General features: G+C 36.2%; 1 protein-coding gene across 1 annotated transcript in view; it reads right to left on the reverse strand.

Moving 5' to 3' along the window:
- The window catches only part of Acj6 (abnormal chemosensory protein 6), a 47,759-nt gene that overhangs the window by 12,776 nt on the left and 15,175 nt on the right, over positions 1-19,808 (reverse strand). Inside the window, exon 2 of the mRNA XM_076386972.1 lies at positions 3,647-3,703. Within this exon, the coding sequence (XP_076243087.1) occupies positions 3,647-3,703 (57 nt within the window). The remainder of the gene's footprint in view (positions 1-3,646; positions 3,704-19,808) is intronic.

Consider the following 19,808-nt stretch of genomic DNA (forward strand, 5'->3'; position numbering starts at 1 on the left):
CAATTGAATTATCGCACCCTACAAGCCGTCCGTGTAATTTATCTGCCTGGGCTGATTCGCGAAAAGGTAGGAATGATTAAGGTTGTAAGGCAGCACGCGAAACAAAGCGTTTACATCAGCCTGCTACCCGTTTAACTATCCTAACCGTGATAATTCACCCATCCTCATAGGTGATTATGGCATAAATTAGGAAAACTCGAGTACACTACCGTGCATAAGAATTTGAACACTTTTATGTTATTGGAAAAGTATAAAGTGTGCTTGAACTAAGTTCTGTAGTATAGTTTTGGCTGCAGACATTATCACAGACGATTGTTGCATAAGATTTACAAATACTGATGAGAAGAACATTTGGTGGTAGTTGGTATAAATATAAAAGTGTATTTCATGCATTTCCTATAATGTGAAAGTGTCCAAATACTTATGCACGGTGGTGTAGGTACATGGAAGAAAGGGTAATGCAAAGGTTGTCGAATTATTGTAGTTGAAATTAGATGCAGTCTGTCATGTATCGTTTCGTCATTATTTTTGTGAGTGTTATAATATAATAAAGAGGAAAATGTTGGTATGGATCTAAATTTGATATTCCTAGTTTTTCGAATTTTTTGATATTTTAAGGTCCTCTGAGGCCAACAGTAGCAAAAATCGAGAACTAAATTCTGTATGAATGGATGGTGCTTTAACAATTTTAAAAATTTATTTTAAAAAAGTTTGGTAATGAAGAGGTGAAAGGGGAGGTGGGAGTATGGCGTGTCAATAGTACCATATCTTCAAAGGAGTTGAAATTACAAACATTTTATTCTATCAAGATTTTAACACATTCTGAACAAGGATTATTGATCAAAACTTTACCCACTAACAAGAGAAATGTTTTTCAAATCCCCTCTGCACATCTTCAAAAATAAAGAATGCTGAATTCTGATGAAATATTAAGTTTTCATAATAAACTACTTGTCTCGTGTGGGGAACGTATCTCAACCGTGTTGCCAATTATTTATTAATAACGCTCGAACACGTCCATTTCACAGTCATTTGTAGCTTTGACTGATTTCACTTTATAGCTATCGACAGAGCAACCAAAATGGGATTTTTGTCAAATTTTTATTATAGTTTTCAACTGCAGCATCCGTCATTTCATGATGCAATCCACTTCCATTTATATTTTTCGCGCAGTTTTCCATTGAAAAAAAAAATCCAAACCACTTTTGTCAGAATGAAATAAAGTGCATAAATAAAATAGGGAGAGCCGGAAGGTAAGATGAATGGAGCAGAGCTCGATGCAATTGAACACCACGTACACATTCATGACTATATAATGCTGGCAGTTCTGTTTTCCATTACGTTTCAGCGACTGGAAATAGGCGTACGGTTTAAAATAAAGGCGATAAAAGATTCAATGATAGAAGTATATGAAATAGGAGAAAGAAAATGTACTTATTTCTTTTTGAGTCGTCTACTGTAATCACGAAAACGTCAGCGATAAATCCAATACCAATAACTCTACTTTTTTTTCAAATTTCAAATTATGAATACAGAGTACAGAATAGCAAAAGATTGAAATTTGACATTTGGTTTAAATTGGTTCCAATTTGGTTCGGGGGCGAATCCAGAAGCTTTTCTTTAGAGGAGGCGAAATGTGTAAAGCACACATATTTTTGACCCTTCTTTTACACGACTTGGAATTTACTCGCAATTTATATTTTAATATTTCTATCTGACACAGCCAAAATTGAATTCACATTAGTTATGCATTACGTATATACTTAACAAATTTTTCAAAATGTGACATAATATTATCAGACGTTATTAATCATTGATTAAATGGGAGATTTCTGAATCCTCCAGTGTTTTGATTCAATTCCATTTTCCTAAAAAATGCCTTAGATACTTATATTCTTCACAGCCCTCGAAGCAACCCCTTAAGCAAAGCTCAACCCCATCGTCGAATCACACAATCAATTGACGAATCAGTAAAAGCTCCGTGGACAATGTAATTTATTATCGTGTCGACTTGGCCATTAAGTAAAAGCTATCTTTCGCGACTGTTAGAGTGACGGTTGATTCTGTTGGCTAAATAGAGAGCGCTCTCGGACCGTCGGCCAATGGATGCCGCAAATTGGGACAATTATGTTATTTCCGTCCGATAACCTACATCGCGGGCTAGTCTGACGCATGAATAAATAAATTCTTCCAGAAAATCTGACGTCTGACACGAAAACGAGCAGACTGTTCGAATTATCACTTGCATGGCGGAGTACCTACTGTCTAGAGTAACGGGTATATCATCCTCTTCTGTCACGATCAAATTCAGTTTCACTCGTGACACGGACGCGACTGGATCCCACCGTCAGCTCCATCGATTCAGAAACGATCCAAATTTATATGCCCGCTCGATACTTTCGAGCAGAAAGACCTCCTTCTCTCGTTCGCGGCGTCTGCCTCGCGACGCGTAACTCGTCGCGGCGAAATCGTTCGATACTCTACGTCAATAATTGATGCTGTTTATTCAATAACGCAATTACCCGCTGTATTCTTGATGCGAGCAGAGAGACACGACGCGGTTTCGCATTGTAAACTACTGTTTTAGTAAATGCATGGGAATCGTTTTCGCTGAAGAATTGTATGAAATGTGGTGGCAGAGGAGCTCGATGTCTGTGATTGCAAGGCAAAACGATCTAAGTCTAATGTTTTGTTTTTTTGAAGGATTGGCGTGTGGAGTTTTTAGGTTTAATGCTGTCTTATGGATATGTGCTTTCTTAAACCTGGATGACGAAAGAAATCGGATGATTAGGGGTATCTGGTGTATCTTGTACAGTAATTGTAATTGTTTCTTATATTTGTGGGGAACGTAAGTGACGCATAGCGGTTTTTATGGCACTCCAACTATCTCGCATCACATCATCGTATCTCTAAATAATCAATTTAGTGCTGGTCATAACCGTAACCACGAGTTAGCAAGTTTATGTCAGCGAAACCATCATAACTACGTGGCTTCCTAAAGCATAAATACGATCATGGAGTGTGTTGCGCGTAAAGCTGCAATGTTCTAATTTATTCCCCCTTCCTCTGCTTCCCTTATACTTTTCTTCTTGTATTTTCTATAACTACCTGTTTCTGCTCTTTTTACGACACCCATTTCACTTTCTTTTATATTAAAAGGTATATATTTTTTCTTACTCTCATATGTAGGTGCTTTTTCAATTAAATTCGACATTCTGAATTTATGTTAAATATCGTAAAATATAAATTATTTATAAATTTGTTGAATCACTAGTTTATGTAATTTATAAATTACTAATTAAATCAGTAATTCATGAATTAAGAATAATAATGCTAGTTAAATATTGTGCGAAAGACATTCTCAGTAATTTGATTTGTTTCAAGTGTTTATTTACTTACAAGATAATACAATCTTATTTTTGATCAATTACTATCTATTAAATTTTCAGCAATATGCATTAAATCAGATACGAGTGAACGTAAGTTAATTTTGTTTGCCTGATAAGAGAAGTCAATAGTTTGTTTAAACACTCGTTTGTGGATTTTGCGATCGAATCTCTTGCACTACTATTATTCTGCCTTTATTATCAGTTGCTGTAACATGAATATAATTATCGGGAAAGAAGTAGTAATGTTCTATACTCACATTATGCCTTGGTGACCAGGAATTGCACATAATGGAAGCATCTTCCAATATACGACTCTGTAAAACGAAAACTTTTGGTTTTTAGATGTTTCTATTCCTCCGACTCCATTTTCTTTTTCCTTTAACTTTCTTTCGTTCTATCGAAATTCATTTGCTTTTGACGTCTCTTATTCCATTGATTCCAGACAATCCAAACTTTAATGATCATTTTTCTTTGGCTTAAGAATTGAATTACTGTCTCAATGAAATGGGACCGCGTTTGATGCATTTCATATTTCAGGAATATGGAAAGACAAATGTGGGAATTCGTTAAGATATCTATATTAAACTCGATTAATGGTTTTCTCTTAGATTTCATTGCAATGATCTAAAAGGAACTGAAATGAATTTCGATTAAATCTTGAATGCATAATCATACAATTTTGTTTAATTTGGGACATTAAATATAACGAATTTTTAATTGTAAGGTGAATCAGTTGTTGGAATTCAGTATGTGTTGTTTAAAACAGATACTAACTTCGAACTTCGTGTAGTTGTGAAGAAAATTTTAAAGTTTCAAACAATTTGACTAATGTGTCAGAATTAAATTTTCTGATTTTCACTCTGAAGAGGAAGCAATCAATTTCTCCATTCTTCCTAAAATACTTGTAGGATGTAAAAATTAAAAGAAAATTATTTTTCATGAAGTATCTACTACTAGACTTGAAACGTGTTCACGTTAAGTGTCATTGAACTCCTATTTATTCATGTTAAGTGTCATTGAACTCCCAACAACAGGATGTCAATTGCTTAGAAACTGAAAATCAAGAATGGGAAGATAATAAAATTTTCCAACGTCATACTTTGACCCCGACAATCTGTCTAGACTAGTCGTCATAAATATTAATCGTCTACGAAGCAATTTCTCGTATATTTTTATCACAAAATTTTCACTTTGTTCTCGCATAATTATTTAAAATATGATTTAGATTGTTCAGAAAATATATTTGTCATGAAAAAAGTTTGTTCGATGCAAATGATTAAGAAAATATTTATTTTTTTAATATACAGGAAGTACAATATAGTACATACTATGAAATAATATCTCACTTCAGTATTTTCTACAATTGTTAAATTATATAGGTATTAACGTAATTGTCTTTCGAGTTCGCTTAAGAAATTCATGATAATTAGTAACCTTTCCGGTACCTCAAAAATAACTTGAGACTGAAACGAACTCGGTAACAATTTTAGGTAACTCTAATTTTAATAAATTATACGTAAACAAAGAATCCAGGTCGCCATTAATTCGAGTTAAAAGAGCCTATTGTTTATCTACTTGAATCTGATCATTAAATAGAAATAGCTTTTTTTGTTAGAGACAAGAATTTCTTGTGGATGATATACAAATAACGTTTTATACTTTGCATAAAGCTTCGTTCAGATTAGTCAAGTTACTTGAATTCCAGCCACTTGGATTCAAGTAGCTTGATGTCCAGTTTGTGTTCACATAAGTCAAGTTACTTAGATTCAAGTGGGTTGAATTCAAATGTAACTTGAATTCAAGCTGTCATGCAAAAATAATAAAAATGGTGTTGATAGAGGTAATGTATGCTGATTATTTGGTTACGTATTTTCCAAACGAGATGTGTACTTTTGATAGCTTCCTTGACGTTCACACGTTTGTCGATTTACTTGAAGCTTGTCCTGTATGTATAGTATACATCATGGTATACATCAATTAATGTGTATTTCAAGGCAAGGAAAGTTGAAAAGACGTCAACTATACTTGAAGTTTAGAAGGATATTTCAAGTCACGTAATATAATACGTTCACATTGGTCAAATTGCCACAAATCACTGGTATTCAAGCCACTCGAATCCAACTAACTTGACTGATCTGAACGTTCCTACACGAAATAGAAGCTTGAAGGGATGTTTCAAGTCTTCAAGTAAAATAACAGATTCGCATCGACCAAGTTGCCTCAAATCACTTACATTCAAGCTGCTTGAATTCCAATAACTTGACTAATCTGAACAAGGCATAAGACAGAATTCTGAAAATAACAATTCCTACCAAAAACTATCATTGGAAGTTGCAATTTTATCTAATATCGAAAAAATAGATATCCACAGAATACTACAAAATTTCTCGTAAAAATAATAGTCGTCCAATGAAAATTAGCATTTCATCGAAAGCACGAATTTATTGTTCCGCACGTTTGAGGTAATAAATAAGTTTCGTAGACCGAGACTAATGATCAACGCGACGAAATATTTTCCGTCGGACAGGAGTCGATGCATATCGACGCAGTTTATCTGTCAACGGAGCTTAATATTCATCCGATCTGCATATTTTATTCTCAGCAATCGCTTGATATGTATATTTAAAGCAGCCCGCTAAGATTGACAGAATCGGGCCATCCTGGCGTCGCGACGCCGCCGGCGTCACAAATTAAATGAGTCATTTTAGGAATCGTACGAAACTCGATATCGTACACATTAAAAGCGTCGCCCGACGGCTGATTTCGATCGTCACGGATGACAATGTTCGCGTCGTTCAGCGTCTGATAATAAGTAGCCACCAGCAGTCTCCATTAATTCGTCGGATTCATGAGCGTATTCAGACGGCGTGCTGGTGCACCTTTTTTGTGACGATATGTGTCGTTCATACATTTTTCAGACGATCCTATCCGATGATAAATTATTAATACTTCGGCTCGTGAGTCTTGCAGGAACAGCATGTTCCTTTATGAAGAGTAAATAATCGCAAATGAATCTAATTGGATAATACGTAATAATTCAAGAAGGAAAAATAAAATATAAACATTATTCAAATGTATGGGATTAACCCTCGTATGGCGAATGCTGGGTCATTTTGACCCTGCACTTTGACAGTACAAGATGTCAAAAGTGTAGTACATTTGTTTGTAAGAGTCATACAAAAGATATAATATTTACTTCATGTATCAGGTGTGCAGAAAACGAAGAAGTACATTGTATATTATTTAAAATGGGTTTTTCTATATAATTCCTTTCCAAAACTAGTTTACAATAGAAATTCTATTATGGGTCAAAATGACCCTTCATTTGTCTCTCACATCCCTCGAAAACCAATTGCCTTCCAAGGATTAATACAAATCGCAGAAGTTGCTATACTAGTTAGTTAGGCGTAAGTAGTATAAGCAAACGATATGTCAGACTTAGTAGTATAAACAAGTGATATGTCAGACTTATTGGTAGTAGTATTAGCATATGGTGTATGAGAAGTTCGAAATTTTATCGAAGACTGAGGCTCGATTGCAGTTTCTTCTAAGCTTGATATTATTATTGAAAATATGCATTTGTCGAGTTAATAACAGAAACAGCCTTCATTAAATTTTACGCTCAGATATAATCGTCTTTCTATAATTTGCACTCTATTTTTCAAATTTTCTATATTTTTGAATATTGCATGCATTATTTAAATTTGCATACATTATATATTTCTATAAATGTATAAAAATCCACAGTCAGTGAAAATCAGATTGTCATTCGATCCTGTATTGAAGCTAACTGCAATGCCAGCACAACGTTGGTAACACTCTTTCAAAAGAAGATTGCACACTCGCTAAAGCTGCAATACTGAAAACTGTATATCGTCAGTTGTGAAAGCTTTAAATTTCTGATACGGTTTTCTAATTATTCAAACATAGTACACACCAGAAAGATAAACCTGACAGCATTAAAAATATTGCTTCTTCAACCTTCAACAGCTTATCAACATAGCCTTATGCTGGCACACTTTGCGAATGAGCCTGCATCTGTATGCATAACTATCTTTCACATGTGTGTACTATGGTACAATCAACGCATACATGCGTACGTATACTCACGTGAACCAGTACGTACATATATCGCTGTATCGCGTGTGCTTTGTTGAAGCTGTACACATTGCATCGAATGTAAATACAAAGCACGGGTAACGTGGACGAACTGTGCACACACGTGATCATAGACGCGTGTGCATTCGCAAATTTGCCATTGTGGCACATCGATTGGAACTGTTGCGAATACTTGTCCGAGTGTTCCATGTGCGAATGACGAATTCAATTTAAGGACGTTTCATATTTCATTGACTTAACCCTTATGATGGGGTCACAGTATTTGTACTAGATCACTGTTAGTATCTATTGATTGAAATATCAATGAATTATTTATACATTATAGTAAACTGGAAAGCTATGAATTTTTTGTGTACTATTGTTAATTATTTTAGGTAAAGGAATTGCAGCAATTCTATCATATTATGTTATATCACATATGTATTTCAAAAGTGATACAACTCAAGAAATGTGATATTTTCATTACAGCTATAAATCAGTTTGGTGAACGCATTTCTATTTAATATAAACAGCTTACTAATTAAAGATCAAAATTATAGAATTTATTCAAAAAATTCTTCAAATATAAATTAGAGATTATTTAAATAATAACAAGAAAATCATTTAATGCCAGTAACACATAACTATTTTCCAGACAAGTTATTCAAGTAAGGTAAGTTTCATTAAGTAAAACTACTCTTTATATCAATATTATGTATTTAGTAAATTATTTTTTCCTAAACTCATAAATAGTTTTTTACTTCTCTTGAAACACATACTTCTTTGAGTTGTGTTACTTTTGAGGTACATGTGTGATACGTACTAATTTAAAGAAATCTTATCTCCTTAATTGTAGAATAAATGAAATTAAATAATACTAACACCACACCAGTTAAAGTAGTTCTCAGCTAAACATCATAATTCGAGAGTTCCATCAAACTTCTAGCAAAATTAATTTGGATTACAAAAAACCCTTGTGCAAAATATGGAACCATTTCCAACGATTTATATCAACATACAACTTTGTTTAATAAATGTAGATAGTGTTAAAAATTATTACTATATTTTACATAGTAAGATACCATTTTCATACTCATCGCTTACAAATGAACTCCCATTGAACAAGTATAGTTAATTAAGAGTCATCTTAAGAAGTCTTACTTCAACTACCCATAAACTCACAAAATCGTCCAACATTCCCCAGAACCTGCAACAGACCTCCATCACAAAAAACGCTGAAATATCTTCATGCAACGATTTTCTCGTCTTCCCCAAGCATTTCAATTTCCCCTAACAATCTCTCGTTCCCGCCCCCAGGTATTCACACCGGTTGTAATCAGACACATTCGCGGAAGGATCGGTATTACAACCGACCCATGCATGTATATGATCCTGTTCGTGCACGGTGCAGGACGCCACACACGCCTGGCGTGGGCGAACACGCGTGCAGGACCGAGACGAAACTCACGAAACACAGCGCCTGGTCTCGCGGCCGTGCAAACAGCCACAGTCGAAACAGTTTGCCCGGCTAATTGATTTTCCTTGGTATCCCCGATCCGGCGTGACCAGTGCATGCACGCGTTCCACAGCGTCGCGCCACACCGCATACAGGGAGACAAGCGTGCGCGTATCGTGCAAATCCAATCGGAAACTCCCGTTTGATTATCAGGGAAGCTGCGCCCGACCGATTGTAAATCAACCGCAAAACTCCGCTCCGCGAAATTATACGGGACACGGTCGATCGTTCTGGCGATCGATCGACGCCGCTGGCTCGCAGAACGCCACCGTCGCGGCGCGATGCGACGGCGGCGTATCGCGTGCGCGGCGGTCGCCCACGAGAAGGGAATAAAATTATTCGACGAATCAACCCGCTCGATATCGATAAAAGCTCGCGGTCTCCTTGCTGGCCAGCAGTCTACCGTATTTTTCGATGTTCTAAGCGCTAGCTGGTTGCTCAGCTTCTGGTTATGGATTTCTGACTGTCGTAGCTGCACTTTATTCTTTTCTTGGTGTACCTTGTGGCCTTGTGGTGGGTATATGCTAGGTGTTCTGTCTGTGGTTGTAAGACAATGTAAGCTATGTTATGTTTTCAACACGTTTGAGTTGAGGACTTAACCGACACCTGGAATATTGAATTTAGATTTTTAGAAAGAAGAAAGAGAATTAAAGGAATCTTTTTAGCTGAAAATGAGGGTTTAAGAAGACAGGAATTTGTGTGACAGTATTTAAGCTGAGAATTTTAAACGATAATATCTCGAAAATAAAAACATGTGACTTAGGTTGTTTTGCCTTGTAATCGTAAATATAAGGAAGTTATATAACTTTTTAGAAGACAGAGAAGAGACATGTGTATGATGTCGTTGTTTTCTATTGTCTAAAAAGTTATGTGACTTTGCTATATAACATGTAGTGTAGACCCAGCTTAGAGGAAAGAAAGAAAGATATCTGTGATCTCATGTCAGATACAGCGAAGTCAGTAGAACAAGTATCGAGTCAGGCATAACAGTGTCAGTAGAACAAATCTTAAGTCAGACACAGCGGCGTCAGTAGAATATATCCCGAGTCAAAGGCAGCAGAGCTACCAGAATAAGTCTCAAGTTAAACACAGCGAAATTAGTAGATAAAGTCCCAAGTCAGACAGAGCGAAGTCAGTAGAATAAGTTCGAATTCAGACTTACATAATGTCCAATTCAGAATTAATAACTCTGAAGCGAAGTCTCAAATACAATTTCATTATCTTTGGTTTTTGGCATACGTTCCATAAATCATAATTACAATTATCTAAGAGTGTAAGAAAAATATCAGCTTTTTACCAAAGCTTGAAATATTGAAATTTTTCACGAGACAAAGTACTGTTGATGAATAATTAGAATAAAGTGTTCGTTTTCGAAGAGGAAACATCATCCGAGAAACGAACGGATGGAAGAGGTGCGATTCTTCGCGGAAGTTTGACTGATAATTAACTAGATTTACCAAGGGTTGCGAGTCAAAGTGTGAAGTCGTGTTCCAAGTCTTTCTGCACTTCGACGCTCCACTACGCTGGTTAATAACAAATGAGCCGAGCTTCTCCCCTTCACTTTTGTTATAATCGGAGACACTTGCTCCCTTACAGTAACTGTCTACCGTCCTCTATTATTCAGCAGATTCGTTTGAACCATTCTAAACATCGCTAGGACGTGCTTTCTCTTTCCAGTCTTGATATCTCAATTTTTGTTCGCATTACGCCTGAGTTAATCCTGCTGTTTCTCTCGCGTCACTTTAATTTAAACGTCAGTCACGTATCCATAATGTTCACTTTGCATCTGTGCTAGCTGTCAGTTAACAAGCACAGTTTTTGGATTTATACCTTCCGATCGTGTTAGACACCAGGATAGCTGCGCCGAATTTATGTTCAGTCGGATCATTATAATTTCAAGGGAAAAACATAGGACTTGACGAAGCAGGAGCTGTCTAAGAGCCATCATAAAGGGAATTTATAAAATTTCGTAATGTAGTATTCTGATTCGTAGACGCTCCTTCTGCTCCCAGTCAACTCTTTACCCGACTGATTTTTTGCTTTTAATGCGGAATATGATTAAGTTGGCGGAGGAACGTCATTTCAGCTGATTCACTCAGCAAAACGAGTTGCTCTAATTCTGAGAATTTCTAACGCGACAGTACGTCACTTTTTCTTCACTTCTTTGGTACATTGACAAATTCTAAAGACATTTCTCAAAACAGTAAAAATTGCGTTAACGGGCGACACCCTGAAGCGTCAACAAATATCTAAGGAACGTTTTTCGACAGTTTTTCATAGGTAACTGACAGATGAAAAATTGAGTACCTTTTAACTAATATAAATTTTAGCATCAGTTTTATTTTTCAAGTTTTTGAAAGTAAAAATTCCACAAAATGCTCGAAATTGCAAAATATAAATTCGCTGTTCCTGTAACCTTTATTGTTAGAACATCGATTGCTGGCTATTACATTATGCGAAGATTGAGAAGTCTGAAATAAGAAACTGTTGTTGATTCACAAGCTGGAAGTTATTATCTACAATGTAGCCTATAGTTTTTCGAAAATTTTAATAATGGTGGAAATCATCTTTAATCGCTTATAAAAAGTCAAATAATTGAGATATAAAAAAACACACACACTACATTATAGACAATAGTTTTTACTTTATGAATCACCAAAAGTTTTCTCCTTCAGACCACCCAGTTCGAATCTAGTGTGACAGTCAGTGATGGATGTTTTCCTCGAAGAGAACAACGAATATAATTTCGTAATTTTATAATACTTTTATTTTTTTAAATTGAAAAATAAAAATAGTACTAACATTTACTGTCCCGAAAAACAAAATTTTTTCATTTGTTAGTTATAGTATGAAAATATATCTGAAACCATTGCTTATTTTTTGATGCCTCAGGATAGTGTCCCCTCTTAAGCTTATCCACAACTTTTCTAATAAAGTAGTTTATCTTCGCTGACACATGATTTAATAATCACGCTAATTCGATGGTCAATAATACAAGGTATACTGGTATTATCGTTCAGATCGATATGAAGCCATGTCCTCTTGTTGCAATATCATAATTGTAATCCATGACGTGACGCATGAAATCTAGGGACGAAATCGTACACTGCTGCAAGTTCATTTATCGATCAGCCTTGTTCCAACTATTTAATTCCTTTTTACAAACCCTAATATTTCCCTTCTGAATAATTATTCTACACCAATGCTCTGTAGACACACTGCAAGCCCACTAACGAAAATTAACTTCTCGTTCAGTTTTCCGCGACTTCTGTTACTTTGTTAACCCTTTCCTTCTAAAATTATCCAACAACTACAAAGAAATGTTTATATTTTAAGCACTTTGAATGGTAAATATGTGCTTCGTGAAAATGTACTAACATTTTCAGAAAATTCAACTCTTTGTTTTATTCGTTGCTATATCTTAACAGTAGCAATTTAAAAATCTTTAAATAAGACTTTCATTTCGATTGACGTGTAGTTATATGACTACGTGGAGAAAGAATGGTTAAGTACATTATTAAGCTGTGTAGTTTCCATTATGTATATTATAAAAATCGTTATATACTTAGGTTTAGCTTTCTACAGGTAGCAACAGAAGTTCTTGCAGTACTATTCCTCCAAAACCATCGAAATTGTAGGGAAGGAACTTGATTGCTTTCCTTGTTAGCGTTGCATAAATGTGAATGGTTTTATGACTGATAACGAGGATATCACTTTGCGTTCGTTTACGTAACGAAGTAGATGCCTTTATTGATATGCAATTTCACTTATCGCGTTCGCTTTATGACTATACTGTTTTATAGGCGTCGACATTCATGAGAACAGTATAGTGAGAGGCAGATAACAATGAAATAATATTTATCGTCCCATAGAAATATGTGACTACCCCTGGACATTAATCGCTAAAAATATACTCTCGTTTAATTATTTCCAAATTCGAAGAAAAGCAATTGCTACCGAGCAACAATTTGAAAAACAGATAAACTAATTAGAGATGACTTCGTTTGACCTCACTGTTTGCATAAGGGGGGATGGAACGACGCCTAAGAAGAAAAATGGCTAAATTAGGGTATATTTCGAGGTGTAATTTGCTTCGATAGAAAGATTACAGGGTGCAACAGCGCGTCCTGAAAAACTAGAATTCTTATCAACGCCGAGGGGGGTGATCCGCGGCGGATCCATAAATCATGATGATTCGCTTTATGGTATTTACAGTTAAACTAAAATTGACGGTTGCCGAGCGTAAAAATCAGTGATTTCGTTACCACTATATATCGAGGGATAGACACGCTCATTGGCTAGGTGGTGTTCCGCCCCCGCAGCCCCGCCAATCAGACCAGCCGCTCTCTCTCATCGATCCAGACCATCTACACTATAGTCAGCCGCCATGCTCAACTTGCCCATTCCCCTATCCTTCCCTACCGTACACCGATCTGAACTAACAATCTGTAAGACCCGCTGAAACAAAGCTCTACGCACCGCTGAAATTGTTGATCAACATTTGAGGTGGACAACTGTGTTTGAGTGGTGACACGCTATGCCAGGAGGAACCATCATTCGGGATCGGTTCTTTGAGCAAGGTCACTCTTAGAACTGAACTCGTTCATTTTGTTTCATTAAGTTCCTTTTTGAACAATTCTTTCTGATTCTTTCAATACTATTTTGTTGTGGCAAGGTTTTTGATATGATGGAGTATCAGTCTGAAAGTGGGGAAGTAAAGTTGAGGGATTTCCTCACTGTGACTCTCTCAAGATTAGTAAAAATATTGGAAATTAATTCTGGGAAAGATACAGATATGATTTTAGTAATATTCATTTGAATAAATATGCAGTGAACATTTTATACAAAAATATTACTATTTGTTGTGGTTATGTAATTTCATGTCCAACGTTGTTCTGTAGACTAGTGTGCATGATTTTGGTAACATAGCTGATCTGATATGCAAAAGCAAATTTTGTTATAAATCAGACTGTATTTGCTAGGGCGTGACAGATGACTTTTTTGATATCATTTTTTGTTTACGAAATGTAAGCAATAATAGTGCAAATTTCTGTTATAAAATCGTGAAGAAGATTTAAACATTTTTCTCTCGTTAATTAAACAAGATACCATAAGGAGACTTTGTCACGCCAGCAAATACAACCTAGTTTATAAAAAGAATTTGTTTTCCTGTATCAGATCAATTAGGTGATCGAAATACATGACTTCAGCAAATATTCTATATATGTATGTGTATGTATACAATAAGTTTTCACTAGTTTTGAGAAAGTCGCAGTAGGGAAACCGCTTAAGGAAAGAGTATTTAACCGTTTGGTAAGGTACCTAATCCAACAAGTAAAATTCTTGAAGTCAGAAGTGGCGATGGAAGGACAAGTATCGAGTGTTCGTCTCTCCTAAGACTCCTTTAAATAGTGAAGAAGCAAGAAGCACTAGGGCACTTCTTTTCAAGAAGAATTGCTTTACCACCCAAGATGCTTAACACGATTCCCCTATTTTTGTAGAGTCAGTCAAAGAATTAAATTAATCAGAGCTTTATTATCTCCGCAGGACTACTGTTGCTAAATCGAATTTTTGGGTATCCAAATCCTATTTTTATGAATAGAAGAGTACACTTGTTTTCTGAAGAAACTAATTTACCTAGAATTTGTTCATATCTCCGCAATGACAATGTCAGAATTTACTGCTGAATCTCGCTGACGCAATTCTGTTATTTGTTACGTGAGCTGTATAACTTGATCACTGTGACATTTCGCAAGGAGAGGGGTGCAAATGCAATGAATTACTCTTAAGTGTGATGGAACGATATTCTTCTGTAATCGTTTCTCATCCATCATAAGCTGGTTGACAAGAACGGGTGTAGATTTCCCAGACGAAAGGATACATTTTGTTGTCGATCCAGAAGTTGTGTTCCATAATTGAACGATTGATAGTTCATGAAGAAACAAAAAGCGAGTGTGTCATGTTTCGCTCTGAAATAGCTTCGAGCTACCTCTACACGTACTTATACGTACAATAGGTGTATATAATTTATGAAATAATTAAATCACTGTTTTGCAAGTTCCATAAATTCACCCCACAAGTGGGCGAGAAAGGGCATCATTTTTAATTAACAAATATTTTTTGAGATTACGACTTCGAATAACGCCTCAACTTCTATCTACAGAAATCACGAATCGTACAGTAGAAAACTTGGATTCCAGATGAATAATTAAAGATATTTGAAAATGAGTGGAAAATATGCGAGACTTAAATAGACGATAAGAGCACAGCTAATCATCAGAAGCGATTATCTATGCCAGTTCTATCTAGTTAACACGCAGCCTCGTCATTACTGTGGCCGCAGTAACGGCCGTATATGGCGATGGCAGAGCTCCTCTAATGGAGGTCTGCTTCTACTTACTCGGCCCGCGCACCCTCATCTACGTCACCACCACCCTAACGACTGAAATTGTCCTCTTCTGTCTTTTTTTGATTCGTCCTCAGCTCCCTTTCCCTCTCTTCCTTCTTCCCTTCACCTTTTTGCCTTTTTTGCCTTCCACGCTGTCCATTCACTGGTCTTGCCTTGTCACTCAGCTTTTTCTTCAGTTTTCGCATTCTACTTTCTTATTTGCGCCAAGTATTATATTCAGAATATTCGTTTTTTTAATTTTGTGTTCTGGTTAACAAAGACAGATACGAGTTCCAACTGTTTCAAATTGTAGTTCTTTCTTCCACCACAGAGAGCTTTGTATTCTAAAGTAGAGAGGATTGTAAGCCATCAGTTTTTGGCAATTTAGTTAAAATAGGGACATCCTTCGCTTCGTCTAATTTTTCATCCAATTCTGAAACCCGATGTCTCACGTCATTTCGATCAGCTGGGACGTCCTGTCTTGTCGCTGGCTCTGTCTTCCATTTTCAGTTTCCTTGTGCCTCAGCGACAGCTCTGCTGCGAGACCAGACACTACTGTTTGGACCTCGGTTGCCAGGAGCACTTATTAAAATAGAATCCTTCTGCAGCTATTGTGACTTCGTTGCAAGCAAATTAAGGAACTCCTATTGTCCAGTCTGTACTAACAGCCTGTTGTATTTTCAGTGAATTGGGCATTACCACAGTCACAATTGAAGTTTTTCAATTAATATTTAGGAAGGTTGAATGTAAATACTTTATTGTTTAACCAATACGGTATTATTTTATGGCGGAAAAATATTGAATTATTCATTGTTTCCCAATGAAGCTGATTTGTGGTTTAGTATTGTGAAAATTTCCTGATCCCAGATTTTCCTCTGTGTACGTACATGTTTTTGCAGTTGACTCAAACAATGCTGATTAAACACATAATTGTGTTTTAAATTTGAGGGAAAAAAGCGGTACCCTTGCGAAACAAATAATTTCTTTTTAAACATTTCACTCAATCGCTGGAAATAATAGGTTTTGAACTTGGTTTGTTGAAATTTGTACATAATACATAGCGTAATGCGCAATTTAAACGAAGTTTCAAACGCTGACCTCTCAGCGACGGGTTCTGTACGTCGTGGATTTTTATTTTTCATGAACCAGATACCATATAATATGAGCTGTACCATGATTCTATTTAGGAGAATTTTTCTAAATAATTTTCTAATAATTATAAAACGCTTATGAATCATTTAATTTAGAAAATACAAGGTTACTAATGATATACATACATCTCTCCCTAAAAGTATTAGGATACTTGTTCAGGAAAAGTTATAAAATCAATAATGAGTTGTACTTAATGTTGAGTATTTTGTTTTGTACCACATTAGAGCATGTTATCCACTGAATGTTTTATCAAGGACATTAAAGAATATTTGTATTGCTTTTCTATTTAGATATACATTCGCCATGTACTTCTGTCAATGCTTTCTCAATTCTGAGCATTTTGGCTATAAATTTTTACATTGATATTATATTTTTTTACTGTCTTTATAAAATCTTTATAAATTTTTAAATATTTACTGGGTATTTCAGAACGAAATACAGTGAAAACACATTTCAGATATAAGTAGGAATGATTTCGAGGATTTAAATAATTAAATGATGTACATTTACGCAATTAGTGTACATTAAATTTATATTATAAAGTGGAAGTTCATTGAAGATAGCAGGTATTCTAAAATTCTAACGTACGTATAACTTTTAGTTCGCTTTGTACAGTGTTCCTATAATCGAAAACACTCTATTCTTACAAAATGAAGTCTGTAATTAAAACCTGATGGGTATGCATGATAAAATGTGATATATTATTCTTCCAAATTCAGATTTGTACTCTTCTATGTATATCTATATGAGATCTATCAATTTGCAAAGGATGACACCTCTATACCACACAGTACAAATAAAAAACCAACGTAACAATTCATAACATGCGAGTTTACCTATTTCAAAATCAGTATATTGAAAAACGACAAAATCATGACATACTGACTACAGAAACAGGCACCATTTCCTTCAACAAGACGTCTCTACTTCCGAAACTCGTATCTCTGGTTTCTGATCCTATCGCCACGTAAACGAAACAATTTCCATCCCCCCTATGCCAATCGACACAATCGCCCAAGGCGAGTAGTGTTTCGGCCGATTGTCCGACAAGTTATTGACCCACTTAAAAAAACAAAATGGGAAGCAGAGTCCACTCCAAGCGGACAGCAATAGGGTGGCGTTACTAACGACAATTCGAACACGGCCGACACGTCCATTCAGTGGGCCCCTAATTGCAATGGTAGTAATGCATTTAAGGAAGGATGAGAGCAAACAGCGGATAGCAGGTCGGCCACGTGGCAGGCACGCGACGACACGTGGCACCGACACCCAACTGTAGCTTGTCGCGTTGCCCGAGAAGTTCTCGAGGCAGGAGGACCTCAGAAGCGTCGAGCGAGCGGAACGTGTCCTCGCGCTGCCCACGGTTACATCCTTCAGGGGCTGCGGAGGGCGGCAGCACGCCAATATCCCACCGGGGAGATGAGCGCATTAAGAAAATTGAAACGTCGATTTGTCCTCGAAACTCGGCCTGACGATAATTTCATTAAGACCTGGGGGCGCCTCGGCCCTCGATGCTGGGAGGATAGACGCCGCAGGACGCGTCTCACGGTCGATATTGCTCTAACCAGGGATGATGCTAATTTCGATGGACGTAGCCACTTGGGCCGCACGCCTTCCGAAGGATCTTCCGCCTGGAGAGAAAAGACTTACATTTATAAAACGTCATAGCATCCTGCTTTCTCATTGCCTTCGAGTCCAGGGCATCGGCAGTGATTTATGGGATCGGGATATGTGATTGATATCGTGGCTTGCGATCAGACCTAAATGTGAGTAATAGCGATTGTTTTCGGCAGAGGTTGAGGCGTCTATTTTAGTATCGCCTAGTTCAGAGTGTAGTAATACTGTTAGTCTGAAGTTTGGAAACACTTTGTGCACTGGGGAAAGTAAAGATTTGTTGGTTACATGTTTGTATTGTAAATTAACTCTTTTAGGTCTGGACGTTTCTGAGTTATGACGTGATAGAAGGTCTTTTTTTACTGTGAAGTTTGGAGCCACTTTCTGAATTGGAAAAAGAGGGATTTGATGTTTAAGCGTTTCTTTGTAAATTAACTTTCAGGTTTGGACGTTTCTAGGTTGTGACATGAGAAAAAATCGTTTTTTATCATTTATTAGTGGTAGTAGCTTACATAAGTTTCATATAAAATTTGATGATTTTCAGTTTCTATGTTTAGTAGTTACTATTCGAGGACTAATGTTAAAACAAATACAAGGTGTTCGACGACAGGGGTCAGAAATTTTAAGGGATGATTTTATAGGCTCGAATAAAACGCAAATTATAAATGATGAAGATTAAATATAATTTGAGGCTTCGTTGCAGAGTTGCTGATTACTGAGAAGGCACTTAAAATTCGCATGTAATGTGTCTGACTGTAGACTTATTCTACTGAATTCGCTATGTCTGACTTTAGACTTATTCTACTGAATTCGCTATGTCTGACTTGTGACTTACTCTACTGATTTCTTTGTGTCTCTTTTGGGACATATTCTACTGATTTCTGTGCGTCTGACTTGGGACTCATTCTATTGACTTCTCTGTATCTGTCCTAGCTACTGCAGGCCTGCAGTAGAATAAGTCCCAAGTCAGACATTCCCACTAATTTCAAACGTTTTCTCAACAATTAATAACTCTGAAACTGAACCTTAAACGCAATTTTGTCATTCTATTTTCATATGTAAAATCACCCCCAAGAATTTCTGGCACCTGTGTCAGACACTCTGTATATTAGTGGTTTAATTTCTGTGAGCCACAAATAGAAACAAAATAATGAGCGTGAAAGGGTTAATTTATGTGTGCCTATTCTGTTCTTTTTTTTCTTCGAGTAAATCGATATGAAAGGATACTTGAACAGATAATAAGTACGCGAAGAGAAATGAAAATTCAAAGCTGAATGCATGTGAATAATTCGAAAAGTACTGTACCTATAAGTGGTATTATATTCTGAATAACGTGCAGCGTTCTTAGGGAAAGTTAATAGAAACGAAAGAATATAGAATGGCTAACACGACATGATAACTATACACGTTTTTATAGTCTACTGCCTTCTTGCATACGCAAGGCCAAGTGTCGTTTCGACCCTTTGCAGTACGCGGAAGTATGAACTAACGGTGAACCTATCATTGAAAGAAATAAGACCTTAGTAAAAGATGCTCGGGTATAATCATGTAGGATTAACTTTCCAAGCCTGATATTTATTTCTAGTACAGCAATATTCCTTTTATGTCACGGTAATAAAAAAGTTTTTACAATTCGATAGGTGTGAAATGA

This window comes from Calliopsis andreniformis, chromosome 10 (assembly GCF_051401765.1).
Source record: "Calliopsis andreniformis isolate RMS-2024a chromosome 10, iyCalAndr_principal, whole genome shotgun sequence".
NCBI classification, from domain to species: domain Eukaryota; kingdom Metazoa; phylum Arthropoda; class Insecta; order Hymenoptera; family Andrenidae; genus Calliopsis; species Calliopsis andreniformis.